The sequence below is a fragment of the Aethalodelphis obliquidens genome, unplaced genomic scaffold (genome assembly GCF_003676395.1).
Source record: "Aethalodelphis obliquidens isolate GAN/ISIS:26980383/991018 unplaced genomic scaffold, ASM367639v1 scaffold25, whole genome shotgun sequence".
NCBI classification, from domain to species: Eukaryota; Metazoa; Chordata; class Mammalia; order Artiodactyla; family Delphinidae; genus Aethalodelphis; species Aethalodelphis obliquidens.
Window position 1 is genome coordinate 32,435,704 of NW_020837969.1, and position 16,519 is coordinate 32,452,222.

Below are 16,519 nucleotides of genomic sequence, written 5' to 3' on the forward strand. Positions count from 1 at the left end.
TAGATCCACTATTTCATATGGGTTGCAAATAATTTCAGCTCAAAATATTTTCTAATTTTTATTTTTCTTTGGACCATGAATTATCTCAAAGTGTATTTCTTAATTTCTACACATATGGAGATTTTCCAGTTATCTTTTTGTTACAGATTTCTAGCATTATCACAGAGTAGTCAGAAGACTTACTCTATGTGATTTCAGTCCTTTAGTATTTGTTGAAGCATGCTTTATTGCTTAGTATACAGTCAATGTTTAAAGACAATGCATATTCTGCTATTTTTGCATGCTGTATTTTATTTTATTATTTATTTATTTATTTTTAGCGGCGTTGTGTCTTTGTTGCTGTGCACGAGCTTTCTCCAGTGGCAAGCAGGGGCTACTTTTTTTTGGGGGGGAGGGGGCTACGTGGGCCTCTCACTGCTGTGGCCTCTCCCGTTGCAGAGCACAGTCTTCGGACACACAGGCTCAGCGGCCATGGCCCACGGACCCAGCTGCTCCATGGCATATGGGATCTTCCCGGACCGGGGCACGAACCCGCGTCCCCCGCTTCGGCAGGTGGACTCTCAACCACTGCGCCACCAGGGAAGCCCAGGGGCTACTCTTTGTTGCGGTGCACGGGCTTCTCATTGTGGTGGCTTCTCTTGTTGTGGAGCACGGGCTCTAGGCACACAGGCTTCAGTAGCTGTGGCACGTGGGCTCAGTAGTTGTGGCTCGCGGGCTCTAGAGCACAGGCTCAGTAGTTGTGGCGCATGGGCTTAGTTGCTCCACAGCATGTGGGATCTTCCCGGACCAGGGCTTGAACCCATGTCTCCTGCATTGGCAGGAGGATTCTTAACCACTGTGCCACCAGGGAAGCCCTGCATGCTGTATTTTATATGTGTTCATTAGGACAGTTTTGTTCCTCTTGTGCAATTATCTTATATCATGACTGATAGAACTAGCCTGCTTAGTCATTTTTTTTTTTTACTTAGAAAAGTCATTAAAATATCCCACCCTGTGCTTTCCTATACACCAGCAATGAACAAGTGGAATTTGAAATTAAAAACACATTACCATTTACACTGGCATCCTTCCAAATTAAATACTGAGGTACAAATCCAACAAGATATGTATAATATCTATATGAGGAAAACTACAAAACTCTGATGAAAGAAATCAAAGAAGAACTAAATAAATGAAGAGATATTCTAGTTTATGGATAGGAGGACTCAACACTGTCAACATGGCAGTTCTTCCCAACTCGATGTATAGATTCAGTCCAATCAAAATCAAAATCTCAACGAACTATTTTGGGGATATCAACAAATTGATCCTAAAGTGTATATGGAGAGGCAAAAAACCCCACAATAGCCAACTCAATATTAATGAACAAAGTCAGGGGACTGACACTCCCTGACTTCAAGATTTACTATAAAACTACAATAATCAAGACAGCATGGCATTGCCCCCTCCCACAAAGAAAGACAGAGAAAGGGAGAGAAATAGATCAATGGAACAGAATAGGGAGCCCAGAAATAGTCTCACATATATAGTCAACTGATCTTCGACAAAGAAGCAAAAGCAATATAATGAAGAAAAGATAATCTTTTCAACAGACGATGCTGGAACAACTGGACATCCACACGCAAGAAAAAAAAAAGAATCTAGACACAGATCTTACACTCTTTGCAAAACTCAAAAGTTAACTCAAAATGGATTATAAACCTAAATGTAAGACACAAAACAATAAAACTCCCAAAAGATAACTTAGGAGACAACCTAGATGATCTTGGGTATAGCTATGATTTTTCAGAGACAGCACCAAAGGCATGATCCTTGAAAGACATAATTAATGAACAGGACTTCATTAAAATTTAAAACTTCTGCTCTGTGAAAGACAATGCCAAGAGGAAAAGAAAACAAGTCAGACTGGAAGAAAATAGTTGGAAAAGATATATTCACAAAGGACTGTTATCCAAAATATACAAAGAACTCTTAAAACTCAACAATAAGAAAATGAACAACACAATTAAAAAATGAGCAAAAGATCTGAACAGATACCTCACCAAAGAAGACATACAGATGGCAAGTAAGCATATGAAAACATGTTCAATGTGGCATTAGGGAACTGCAAAGTAATACAACAGTGAGATACTATCAGAATGGCCAAAATCTAAGACACTGATAACACCAAAAGCTGGTGCAGATGTAGAGCAACAGGAACTCTCATTCACTGCTGGTGGGAATGCAAAATGGTACAACCCCACTTTGGAAGACAGTTTGGCAGTTTCTTAAAAAACTAAACATTCTCCTAATACACGATGCAGCAATCACACTCCTTGGGATTTACCCAAATGAGTTTAAAATTTATGTCCACACAAAAATACCTGCACGTGGATGTTTATAGCAGACTTATTCATAACTGCCAAAACTTGGAAACAACATAGATAAACTGTGGCATGTCTAGACAATAGGATATTATTCAATGATAAAAAGAAATGAATTTTCAAGACATGAAAAAACATTGAAGAAACTTGAATGCATATTACTAGGTGAAAGGAGCCCATATGAAAAGGCTCCATAGGTATCATTCCAACTACATGACATTCTGGAAAAAGCAAAACTAGGGAGACAGTAAAAAAACAGTGATTGGCAGGGTTTAGGGGAGAGAGAAGGGTGAATACATGTAACACAGAGGGTTTTCAGGGCAGTGAAGCTATTCTGTATGATACTACAATGGTGGATACATGATATAAATTTGTCAAAACCCATAGAAGGTACAATGCCAGGAGTGAACCCTAATGTAAACTATGAACTGCCAGTGATTATGATGTGTCTATGTAGGTTCATCAGTTGTAACAAATGTACCACTGTGGTAGAGGATTCTTTAGTGGGGGAGGTGTGCATGCATGGGCACAGGGTGTATATGGGAACCTTCTGTACATTCGGCTCAATTTGCTGTGAATCTAAAACTGCTCTAATAAATAAAGTTTATTAATTCAGAAAGAAATCCCTATGACTGTAGATTTTTAAAATTTCTTTTCATAGTTTTGACATTTTTGCTTTATATATTTTAGAATCATATCAATAAGTGTATATGTATATAGAATTCTTAAAAACTTTACTATTATTAATTAATTCTCTTTTAGTAATCCCTTTTGCTTTAAATCCTATTTTATCTCATATTAATATAGCTTTAGGAGCTTTCTTACTACTATAGTAATTTCCTGACATATCTTTTTCTACTTTTTTATTTTAAAATTTTTGGTATCTTTATGTTTTTGCTGTTTCTCTTATAAAGAGCACATAATAGGATTTTTAGGTTTTTCTCCTAAAAATCTTTGTCTTTTAGATGGAATATTTAGTCCATTTAGAAAATAATTAAGTAATGAACATATTGGGGTTTAAGTCTTTTTATTTTGGGTTTTCCGCTATTAAGCAGGTTACCACCTGTCTGTGTTTTTTCTCTCCCTTGCTCCCTTCTATGGGATTTATTATTATATTTTATCATCCCATTTTCCCTTATACTATTTTGGAAGTTACACACTCTGTTTCTATTCTCTTAGTGGTTCCCCTGGAAATTAAAATATGCACTTTTAATTTATCAATAGCTAAAATTAATCAAGACAATGTAAGAACATTAAAACACTTTCACTCCATTTATCATCTAACTCATGTGAAATCGTCATTTTGTATTTTAATTATATACACATATGCGTGTATAATCATTTAGATTTACCCGCATATTTTCCCAAATATTGGTTTAACATTAGAAAAGCAATCAACATTTTGGCCACGTTGACAGATTATAGGAGAAAAAATTGAACCATTTCTCGATAGATGCAGAAAAAGCATTTGATAATATTCAACATACATTTATGATAAAAACTCTTAAAAAACTAGGGACTGAATGAATCTTCTTTCATCTGATTAAGGGTATGCCTGCTCTTACCACTTCTATTCAACATTGTGCTGAAGGTCGAACACAGTGCTGTAAGGCCTGAAAAAGGAAAAAGGTATAAAAATTGTAAATAAGAAATAAAACTCTCATTTTTAGAGATGATATGACATATAGGTAAATAGTCCAAGAATCTGTAGATTAATTATTAGAGTTACTAAGTGACTTTTGAAAGGTTATTGGATACAAGGGCAAAATACAAAAATCACTGAAATTTCTGTATACCAAAAATGAACAGAAAATAAAAATTTTTAAAGATATTTTAATAGTTTCAAAAATATTAAATATCCAAGAATAAAATAACAAAGCACAGAATCTCTATGCAAAAAATCAATAAAATTTTCAGTAGAAATTAAAGAAGTCAAACAAATGCATCATGTTAAATGAATGGGAGAGTCAATACTGCTGTCGATTTTTGTCAAATTGATTTTAAGGATCAATGCAATCACAATAAAATGTCATTAGGACTATTAAAGGAATCTGATAAGTTAATTCTAAAAATATATGGGCAGGAATTCCCTAGAAGTCCAGTGGCTAGGACTCCATGCTTCCACTGCACGGGTCACAGGTTTGATCCCTGGCTGGGGAACTAAAGTCCTACAAGTTATGCTGCACGGCCAAAAAAAAATAAAAAATAAAAATATATATCTGGGGGCAGACAAAAGGCCTAGATGGGTCAATCATTACTGAAGAAGAAAGACAACTTAGGAAGACTTGCTTTACTTAATATCAAGACTTATCATAAGGCTACAATAATTAAGCCAGGAAGGGTATACAGATCAGTGGAACAGAATAAACAGTCCATACATAGATCTATGCATATGTGGACACTTGATTTAGAGAAGTGGTGATAGAGTGATGTTAAAACTGTATATCCACATGGGAAGAAAATGAAACTGGTCCCCTACCTTATGCTTTGAACAATAATCAGTTCCAGATATATTAAAAAATTAACTATGTAAGCAAAACAATGAAGCTTTTGGAAATTACAGAGAATACTATTATAACTTCAGGGTAGGAAAAGATTTCTTAACACAAGCAGAAAAAGCACTACCCGTAAAGGAAGAACTCTGTTCATCAAAAGACACAGTTAAGAAAGTGAAAGGGCAATGAGACTAGAAATCAACTACAAGAAAAAACTGCAAAAAACACAAACATGTGGAGGCAAAACAAAATGCTACTAAACAGCCAAATGGATCACTGAAGAAATCACAGAGGGAATTTAAAAAATACCCGGAGACAAATGAAAACGGAAACACGAAAATCCAAAATCTATGGCAAGCAGCAAAAGCAATTTTAAGAGGGAAGTTTACAGCAATACAAGCTTATCTCAGGAAACAAGAAAAATCTCAAATAAACAACCTAACCCTACACCTAAAGCAACTAGAGAAAGAAGGACAAACAAAACCCAAAGTTAGCAGAAGGAAAGAAATCATAAGGTAAGGGCAGAAATAAATGAAACAGAGACAAAAAAAAAAAAAAAAAAAAGGAAAGAAAGAAAGAAAAGATCAGTGAAACTAAAAGCTCATTCTTTGAAAAGATAAAGCAAATTGATAAACATTTAGCCAGACTCATCAAGAAAAAATGGGAGAGGATCCAAATCAATAAAATCAGAAATGGAAAAAAAAGTTACAACCAACACCACAGAAATACAAAGGATCATAGGAGACTACTATGAGCAATTATACGCCAATAAAATGGACAACCTAGGAGAAATGGACAACTTCTTAGAAATGTACAATATCCCAAGACTGAACCAGGAAGGAAAAGAAAATACAAAAAGACTAATTACCAGTAACGAAATTGAATCAGTAATTTTAAAATTCCCAATAAACAAAGACCAGGACCAGATGGTGAATTCTATCAAACATTTGGAGAAGAGTTAAAGCCTATCGTTCTCAAACTAGTCCAAAAAATTGCAGAGAAAGGAACACTTCAGAACTCATTCTATGAGGCCAGCATCACCCTGATACCCAAACTAGACAAAGATATGATTAAAAAAAAGAAAAGTACAGGCCAATATCACTGATGAACACAGATGCAAAAATCCTCAACATAATACTAGCAAACCAAATCCAACCATACCATTAAAAGGATCATACATCATGATTAAGATTTATCCCAGGGATGCAAGGATTTTTCAATATCCACAATTCAATCAATTTGATACACTACATTAACAAATTGAAGAATAAAAACCATATATGATCATCTCAATAACTGCAGTAAAAGTTTTTGATAAAATTCATGATAAAAACTCTCCAGAAAGTGGGCATAGAGGGAACATACCTCAACATAATAAAGGCCATATATGACAAATCCACAGCTAACATCATACTCAACAGTGAAAAGCTGAAAGCATTCCCTCTAAGATCAGGAAAAAGACAAGGGTACCCACTCACCTCTTTTATTCAACACAGTGTTGGAAGTCCTAGCCAAAACAGTCAGACAAGAAAGAGAAATAAAAGAATCCAAATTGGAAAAGAAGAAGTAAAATTGTCACTGTTTGCAGATGACATGATACTATACACAGAAAATCCTAAAGACACCACCAGACAACTACTAGAGCTCATCAATGAATTCGGTAAAGTTGCAGGATACAAAATCAATATACAGAAATCTGTTGCATTTCTATACACTAACAACAAACTATCAGAAAGATAAATTAAGGGAAAAAAATCCCATTTACAATTGCATCAAAAAGAATAAAATACCAGGACTTCCCTGGTGGTCCAGTGATTAAGAATCCGCCTTCCAATGCAGGGGATGTGGGTTCGATCCCTGGTCAGGGAGCTAAGATCCCACGTGCCACGGGGCAAATAAGCCCATGCACCACAACTAGAGAGCCTGCGCACTGCAATGAAAGAGCTCACATGCTGTAACTAAGACCCAAAGCAGCCAAAAATTAAATAAATAAATATTTTTTTTAAAAAAAGAAATACCTGGGAGCCCCCAAAGAAATAATTAAGATAGGCTGTAGTGGCTGGTTGGGACCTGTTTTGTTTTCCTTTGTAATTTTAATAGAATTTCTTCCTTAGCCTCTACAGTTGGTCTCACTATATTCCGTATTATTCAGTTTTCAGATTCACGGCTTTCTTACCATCAAGAACCCTTTGGGGACGTCAAGTTAGGGGTCCTAGTCAATTCTAGTTCTTTTCCTTAAACAGGAGCTAGACAAACTTTTAAAAAATTGTGTAATTATTCCATTTTGCAAGAGGTCCTTGCCTCCAGCAAAGCCTTTGCCACTGTCTCCTATTCAACATATAACTGTCCTCACTTTCTCTTGAAAACTATGATCAAATTCAGTCATTTTGAATGATTTTCTAACCTTCTTTTAAAAAGAAAATGAAATCAACCAATTTTATGCAATGTAATACATCAATTAAACAATTAGAGCTGTTTGTACATGGGGCAGAGCCTCAGTCCTAGCAAAGAGGTTTTGTGTATGAATATTTTTCTTTACTTTGTTCACAAGAGACTTTGAACTTAGGATAAGAGTTGAAGGGTTTTAAATGACATTTTCAAAAACAGAAGATTCTGAGGCTCAGAAAGCTCTTTAAGGCCAATGTAAACAACTTGAAAGGTGATCTGAATGGCTGGCCTCCCAGCATTAACCGGATGTCAGTTTCTCAATGCATATTCATAGACATCCTGGTGAGTCCAGGCACTGCAGCTCTCGAATGCAGGCAAAGGTGATTAGTTTACCTCAGTTCACCTGCTTGCCTTTGCTTTCTCCTCTTTGTGTGTGCATAAACTAAAAACGGTTAAAAATGAACACATCACCCCAGAGAACGCTTAACTTTTTTTTGAATGTTGCTTAAATGTGGCTTTCAGAAATGTCTGTTAGTATAGAGTTAATGTTAGAATATTTTTTCTTGCTAACATATCTCTCACCTTCAAAAAGAGTATTCACAATAGTCACAGGAAAACAATTCCTTATGACTATGTCTGTCTACTGTTTCAAAAGAACTCAAAAAACCAAAGTCCATCAGACTCCATGGCTGTCCTTATTTCAGGCAAAAATTACACCTGACACCTTTTTGAGGTTTATGTAATCTGTATACCAATATTTAGGCTCCTTATTAATACAGCAAGGAATTGCAGTTAAGCCCAATTTGTAAAGCTGTCATTCTGGAGAGAAAATCCATGGGTCTGTGCTGCATTATATAACCACACCAACTTAGATTAACAAACCCAACCTGTCCCTTAACAGAAATATATAAACAAGCGAGTTGGGTTTTGTTGTGGGGATTTTCAGCTGTTAATTGGATGGACCATGCTCAAGAATTCCAGACATTTGACAACACAAATAAATGTCACTCTTCATGGTTTTGAGTTCATTTATAGAATATGTCACTTGAATTTTTAGATTTAAGTTACATTAAGAATATGGAGCTCCCTCCCGCCCACCATTTGTCATAACTCTTACTTTGTTCTGTCAACAAGGTCATTTTTTCTCTTTTCACTATGCTTTTCCATCATCATCACTGACCCTTTATCTTGTACATTACGAAAAGACGAGAGGAAGGGCGAAAACCATACACCGCTGAGGGTGTCCCAGGGAAAACCTAACGCAGTAATTCTCACCTAAAGAGCTAGAGCTGTCAACCTGACACTCGGTGTTCAGGGAATACACACGTTCTCACCACACTACAGAAGTTGGCACCACCTGAGACGCTCAGAGAGGCCGTATAGGAAACTGATCCCTGGAACCCTAGTAACCGAAGGCATGGCAGTAGATTCGAAAACCGGTAGACCAAGGCTCTCAGCAGTACACACGTTAGTCAAATGTGTTGCCGATTCCCCCAACATGTACCTTCTGAGAGTGAAAAGGCCGGATGTAGACGGTAAAGGAGAGCGTTGGCTACACATGAGATTCCTCAAGTTACAGTTTACATGTAATACATAGTGAGGGTTGTTAGCACTTCAATGAAATCTGTAGTATATTCTTTGGTCACATCACCTCCTTGTAGAAAAATCATAATTGTTGTTATGCTGAACTCACTTAAAGCAGGTAGTTTGCAGTAGCAAAGGCAGTATGTCTTTGGGACAATTCACTAGTAACTGTGTAGAACAGTGGCAGTCTTGGGCTCAAACTGTGACTATGAAGCAAGAAATCAAGGGAGACAAGCCATTTATTTTCCGGAGATGACATGACTCTATGGCCTAAAACTTCAATGGCACGAAGTTTAGAACAAACGCCTGCTACAGACAGTGTTCACATCACTTCCTAAATTCCTAACTCAGCGGCAAGGAACAGCAGATCAAGTCAGGAGGGCATGAAAACCTGTGTCTGCCTCACCCCTGTACCCCAGGAAGCTGTTAGCTTCCCAAAGCTAAATCTAATTCTGGAATCTGCCTTATATGCAAAGTTGTTAATGATGAGAGGCGAGCACATTAACTCAGAACGCATCAGAAAAGATCATCAGTATTTAGGGCCCGGATTTCTGGCAAATCTTCCTAGATTACATAATCAAGTCAACTGAAATGAGAAAAAACACTTTGTTCCAAGTGGGAGCTACTTGTTATTGCAACTGTATTTCCTTTTTTTGGTTGGAGGAATTACAATCTCTTTAGAAGGTTTTCAAATGGGTTTCCCTAAAAAATCCAAAGTGAGGTTATAATACCATTTTCTTTGGAAAAGGGAAAACCATCTATATTCTTGGCACTGAAACACATTATGAGTGAAAACTGAAATTTCAAAGGTCATAAACTTATACTTGCTACATAAAGAAGAACATGAAAAGGCTTATATTTCTAAGTCTCTGTGTGTAGAAAAAGAATCAGAGAATTTGAAACACTTGGAAGGGAGAAAAATTCCACATGCAAGACAGACATCCAAAATGGCTCAACATAATTTATTTTTTTTTTATGTTAAAATGTACAGAGTTCTTTTGAAAGTACTTGCTAGAAAGGGGGAAAAAAAGTGATATTACATACAGGAGAGGAAGGAGACCAGCTGGCCCAGGAGCGCGTGACATGAAGTACAAAGGCATCTAGGCACCCCTTCCCCTTAGCTTACGAGTCACCATGAACAAAGTACAAAGAGGTTACAAAACAGGAAAAGCAAATATAAACAGACAGGAATAGACTTAGCTTCATTTGTACATGCGGCTTTTAGAGGCATCTGGAGCTCTATTCACACACTCTAGAGATCTCTTTAAAGAGAATTTTTATCTTTCTTAAAATAGTTTTTAATATTCTACAACAAAGATAAAAAATTTTAAAGATGGAATGAAATGAAAAAGCTCTTATTTTAAAAGGCATCAAAGTCACTAACAGTGAGTTTTTAAATTTCTTTTTTTAGAAGATTACCCAAGTTATCTTGCTAAAAATACATTTTTTTAAACAGAAGTGAAAAAATGACAGGTACCAATATTACTGTGTTGGATAATTTCTTTTATAATATAGAAAAGAACATTTTCTCTACAATAGTTCTAAAGTCACAAAAAGGCTTGTGGAAAAGGGAGCTGCCTGATTGAAATTTTTTTTTTTTTTAAAGAAACAAACCCAAACACAACCGCAAACCAACAGAAACTGAATTCACGGCCCTCATTTCAACAGCTTCTCCTTCTGCCTTGACCCACCCTCCTCCCAATACACCTCCCTCCCTCCCGACCCACCCCGTCCCCACCCCAACCAGGAAGCAATGACAGCGCCGAAGAGTAGGCAGAGGGCAGCACAGTGCACGTTCTACACAGAGGACTGGGAACTGGAACAGTATATACAGAGAAACTGGGTCCTACACAGCCTTGCACATGCTCAGAATCGATAGCGGTAAGATGTGGAATTCTGCCTTTTTCTACCTAACACGTTTAATTGAGAAAGTCAATTAAAGTGTATAAAAAAACCCAACAAACCTGTGCATTTGAAAAAATTTAATGCCTAATTTGCACTTCAAAAATTTATCTATATAAAATGTACAAATAAAGGAGAGAATTTAATGCTTACAGGTTATTTCTTTAAGCAGTACTTCCCCCTTTTGGATATCTGACTGCACATACCAAGTGGTATAATAGTCTCCATCTTCTAATGATGGAATGTATATTTGTATATATATATATACATATACATATATATATATATATATATATTTTTTTACCTATCCCTGGAGCAAGTAACAAGAAGAGAATGGGCGAACTGGCTGCACAAGAGAAAAGAGAATGAAGCTGGGAGCAACACAGGAGCCTGCTAAAACCCTGCTGTCCAGATTTGCCCTACTATGCTGGTGGTTGGTTTAATCCCTCTTCTCTTCAGCCACTCACAGGAGAGGGGCTGGCGCACTCTGATTCACAGGGGAGGAACTCAGGATCTCAAAAGACAAAGGAAAACTAGAGGTATGTATCACTGAAGTAGCTATAAAACTCACACCACGATCTCCCTCACGACACACATTCTGCATCATCTCTTCCAACACAAAGTAAACAGTGTCAAAGGTTAGTCAGGTATTTCTCAAATCGTTGACATGTACAGTCATCCACCAACCCTTTACGTGAGAATGTAAGAGGCTAATCACTGGGGACTGCTGTTTGAGTTTAATCAGAGTCAAAGGCTCAAGAATCAAGACCCTTGGCATCTCAAAGTACATACAAAAAACAAGAGGCTGCGTGGAATATGTGCGTATGGCTGATTCACCAGGTGGTAAAAAACAAGAGGTTAACTGCCTCTTTTTGATTGTTAATTGACCATCTATTCCTCCAAGGCTGGATTAGGACTGCAAACAGCTTTCCTCTGAGATTCCACTGTTAACTGAGACTTACAGTATTTTTGTGTCTCTGAGTGCTGAGTGTGAGTAGTTTAAAAAAAAATTATATTACACTTGATTTAAGAAAAACAAACATTTCAATGAAGTTCACTTATAGAAACATTCTTGTGGAAAGGTTTCAAGAGGTGTGTGTGTGTGTGTGTGTGTGTGTAGGGAGTGGAGGGGATTTTAAGAGAAGAAGCATTTTCCTGCCTCACTTTATTAATAATAATAATAATATTAACAATAATAATAAGTTTAAGGAGCTTGGGTTGTTCTCCATGTCCCCGTCCGAGTCTCCCATAAGTGCCTCCTGCTGGAATGAAGTAGGGAATGAAAGGCTGGGTGTGGAGGAAAGGGTCTGGCTAACCCTCGAGATGTATATATAACATTTAAAAATGACAACATTGGGAGCTGCAAACACTGAGGGGAAACATACATCTTAAAATAAAATAAAGATAATTCACTCTTACACAAAGTCTGTCCACATGGTGTGTAAAGAAAGTAAGGCTCTTTTTAATTATGAAAAGGTTTTTGTGCATGTTTCCCCATCCCCAAATCCATTTTTAGATGAGTTCTATTGTAAAATGTTCAAGATTGTGAAGAAAACCAAAACCCAGAACAAAATGAACCCCCCAAAAAAGAGAAGACCAGGTTTTCTAAAAAATAAAATAAACCAAAGAAAAATTCCTCTAAATCTACAGCAATATTTTAACTGGAAAAAAGGTCCATTTTTCTCTGGTTTGTCAGTATAAAAGGTTCCTTTATTTATATATATTTAAGTTTTTAACTGCAAGTTCGTCTTGCTCATCTTCTCATGTAAGGTCCGTTGAGTGACTGCTTGGGCACGCCAGCAGCGTTCATGTAGCTGTGATGGGAGGGGCCCGTGTACATCATGTTTCCATGAGGGTTTGGCTGCATAGGCTGCTGGGTATAGGCCTGGCTCCCCATCATCCCCATCTGCATCTGCATAGGATACTGTGCTGTCTGGTTCATGTAGGCAGGGTTACTATGGTAACTGCTGTTCATCATGGGCTGCGTCATCCGATAGCTGTTCATGGCGTTCAAGGTGTTCATATTCATGGAATTGACATTATAGGCGGGGGTTGGCATCAAATTAACCCCCATGTTCATGCCACGCTGAACAGCCAACGCACGAGGGCCAGCCTGCATGGCGACCGCAGGTGGGCTGCGGCCATACAGCTGCTGCTGGTGAGCTGCCGCGGAGGGCAGGGGCGCGGACTTGGAGCGGATGGAGATGTGCCCCTTGACTGGCATCTGCCCTTGCAGCCTCTGAGTGTGGGGAATGCCAATGTTGGTGGCAGACATGTTGCACTGCAGCAGAGGGGACGTGAGGTTCATGGTAGTGGAGGCCAAGTTCGGGGGCGGCGTCATGGTGGCTTGTGCTTGAGGGGTCCCAGCCAAGGGGTGCGACGGAGCCAGCTGAGCCAGTCCCGTGTTGGACAGAGAAACACTGGTTGCATAGGAAGTCACAGCAGGAGAATGGCTATAAGGCATGGCATGAGGGTCCATAATGGTGTTGGTCAGCTGCTGCAACTTGGCTAGACTGAAGGTGGCTGACGGCTGGGAGTAGCTGCCGGCCCCGAAGTCCCCAGGGATCCTCTCGTAGATGCTGATGTTCCCCGTGCTTCCAGATTCTGGGATCTCCATGATCATGGGCGCTGGGGTGAAACTGCTGTTCATGCTGCACTGGGACAGCGGGGGCTGCTGCTGCTGTGGCGGCGGGGCCGGGGGCTGGGGCTGCGGGGGCGGGGGCGGCGGTTGCGGGGCCGGCGGCGGTGGCGGGGGCGGCGGGGCCGGCGGCGGGGCGGGCGGCGCTTGCGGGGGCGGCTGGGGCGGCGGTGGCTGCTGGGTGCTGGGAGGCCGCTCCACTGCGCAGCTCTGAGGGGACTTGATGCTGCAGGTGGCGGCGGCGGGCGGGACGCTGCTCTGCGGCATCAGGCTGCAGCTGCCGCCCACGCCGGCCATCTGCTGGGTGACCACGCAGCTGTTCTGGGTGAGGCTGCTGGAGGACGACAGGCCGCCGTAGGAGCAGCTGCTCTGGGAGGAGCTGTTCCCGCAGATGCTGCCGCCCATAGTGGAGTCGTAACTGCTGGGGTTCTCATAGTTCTCCGTGGTGCTCTCGATGCTGCCCAGGTCGCTGAAGCCGCTGTCCACCACCTGCTGGGAGTGGTCCGATACGGAAGGCACATCCATCATGGGGCTGGTCTCCATGTTCTGCATAGACGGCGCGGACAGGGATCCTTGCTCCGGGCTGATCTGGGTGTAGCCCCCTTCGAGGGCAGGCACGCTAGGACTGCCGACCGAGCGCACCGACTGGCTGGGGTGGGACTGGACAGAAGACAGCGGGCTGTTGTGCTCCGAGGCATGGCAGTCCTCCACCAGGGGCAGCTGCGGGTCCTCGTCGGCCTGGGTGTAGCTCTGCAGGGTCTGACAGGCTGCCAGGGTTTCCTCGCAGTCCTGGTAGGCGCCCTCATGCTCGCTGCTCTCCTCCTGAGTCAAAGACTGCACGGCCTGCACGGTTTCCAGATCCAGGTCACTGTGAGGGATCTCCGCCTCCTCTTTCAGCTGCAGCAGCTCTTGTTTAGAGTGGGAGTCCTCCTCGTGGTCGTCCTCAGAGCCTGGCATGTGCTCCGAGACCACGGATGCTTCGTGGGAAGTCTGCTCCTCTTCGGAATCCGGCTCTGTCTCCTCCTTGTCTTTTGCGTGCTCCCGACTGCTGTGCACATCAGGATCTAAAAAAGACTCCTGGCCACCGTGCTCCTCCTTGACGTCGCCCCCAGCCGGCTGCTCCTCCGGCCCCTTCTTCTCTGTGGACTCCAGGTGGCCGTCGTCCTCATCATCCGCATCGCGGTCTTCGCTCTGCTGGGTCTCCGCAGCGGCGTCGTCCTCCTCCTCCTCCTCCTCCTCCTCCTCCTCACGTGCACGCTGAGCCAGGTCCTGCGGCCCCTCCTCCGACGGCTGCTGCCCCATCGGGGCGCGGGGCTCCTCCTCCTCCTCACCCACCTCAGGCCCCTTGGCTCCGGTCTCGGGGCTGCAACTGTCCGCCGGAGAGGCTGCCCTGACGTCACTGCTGGTGGTGTCCTCCTCCTCCTCCCCTTCCTCCCCCTCCTCCGCTTCCAGGGGCAGCTCCTCCCCTTCCTTCCTTTCCTCCCTTAAAGGCAAGTCTTCTCGTGGTCCAACAGCTTCCTGGTTCTCTTGAACTTGGGGTTCACGTCCAGGCTCAGGAAGGGGTACAACAGGCTCAACAACGCATTCTCGAGTAGAAACGGCTGCCAGCTCCCGATTCAGCTTAAGTCCCGGCTTGCGACCAGGTCTTTTCTTCCAGTGGACTGGTTTGCGGCTCTTGCCCTTGGGCCATCCCTTCTTCTTTTTCATGGGCGTGGACGTATCTGGCTCAAGTGGAGAATCCTTCACATCACATTTTCTCAAAAGAGATACTGGCTTTAGGATAGGAGTGTCTGCACAGGAGGGATAAAAAATAAAAACAGATTACAGGGTCTTGTATTTTTTAGTGCCTCTTTCTGAGACCACACGTGCAACAGAAATGATTTTAATAATCATCCTGAACTCCTATCTTCACTTTCAAGTTAAGGATCTAAAGGAGACACCCATTCCATGATATCCTCTAAAGTCACACAGTGAACCGGCAGAACAACGAGAGGATCCTGGCCCACCCACTAGGTTCAAGTTTATCATCACCAACTGCATGGCTTTGGAGAGTTACTCTTAATATTCGGTTTCACCATCTTTAAAATGGAAATAAGCTGTATAAGGATGCAAATACTAAATAGTTCCTACAGCTACTTTAGACAAGCTGTCTTTATTGTGTAAATTACACATCAGCTCATTTCTCCTTCTTTCCCCCCACCCCCGTTCGCAATTTATATTATTGCTCTGGTTTTCTTAGTTTCTACAAAATCACTACTTCAGGTAATATCAAGCCAATTACTCCAGGCCATGTTCGAGCAACCCTACACCAACAGTTCCCAGCCAATGTTGTGTTTGTATAGGAAGAGCTGCAAGGCATGTAGTCCCGGACAAATACTGACCTGAAGCAAAAGTTAATGTACCAATGACAATGGTTTATTAGAAATAAATTTGATTATTAGCATTATTTTCTCCCCATTGATTTCTTCTATTTCTAAAAACTATAAATATGCACAGCATAAAATTTACCATTTTAACATTTTTAGGTGTACAGTTTGGTGTGGTATTAAGTACATCCACATTTCCCATTAATTTTTAAAGAGAAGACCAGCAAATCCTATTTTTTAATAGGATTGAGGGGGAGGGGCACTGGTGGGACTGAAAAGGTAGTTAGCAGTAACAACCTGAAAATAAACAAAGGAAATGTCTACATTAGAGAAAAATTTGTCCAACAGGAACTTATAGGATACTATTTTAATCTATGATGATCCAAGATAGAATTTTACTAAAGTGTCACATGTTTTACAAAATAAATTTTTAGCTTCCTAGTTATACATCTCAAAATAGAACATAATAAAATTCTGGAAAATCATGCACGATAAAGCAAAAAACTTAGTCATTACTATATTAAAAGTATTTATTATACAAAACTATGAGACTGAAGAAAATGCAAGTTGTCTACTAGATTTGAAATTGAGTGAATTTATTTTTAAAAGGAGAATAAAAGCCCAACTGGTTAGTACATAAAAGCTATAGGCTTATGTACCAAGCATGGACAACAAGATTCCTACAAATTCGCCTAGCAAAGCAAAGCAGCTCAATCTGACCCCAGCAAGGCAAGCCCTGCAGACGGAAGCAGCACGACACATGGGCAGAAACTTTAGGCTAGA

At 40.8% G+C, this 16,519-nt stretch overlaps 1 protein-coding gene across 3 annotated transcripts in view; it reads right to left on the reverse strand.

Moving 5' to 3' along the window:
- Positions 1-3,726: 3,726 nt before the first annotated feature.
- KAT6A (lysine acetyltransferase 6A) overlaps positions 3,727-16,519 on the reverse strand; it is a 116,968-nt gene continuing 104,175 nt past the window's right edge. For 2 of the 3 annotated variants that reach the window (XM_027122910.1, XM_027122909.1), the window contains exon 17: positions 9,772-15,160. In XM_027122910.1, the coding sequence (XP_026978711.1) occupies positions 12,486-15,160 (2,675 nt within the window). In that variant the 3' untranslated portion in view covers positions 9,772-12,485. Of the gene's footprint in view, positions 3,977-9,771; positions 15,161-16,519 lie in introns of those variants that run through there. The other variant, XM_027122911.1, reaches the window with a different exon arrangement.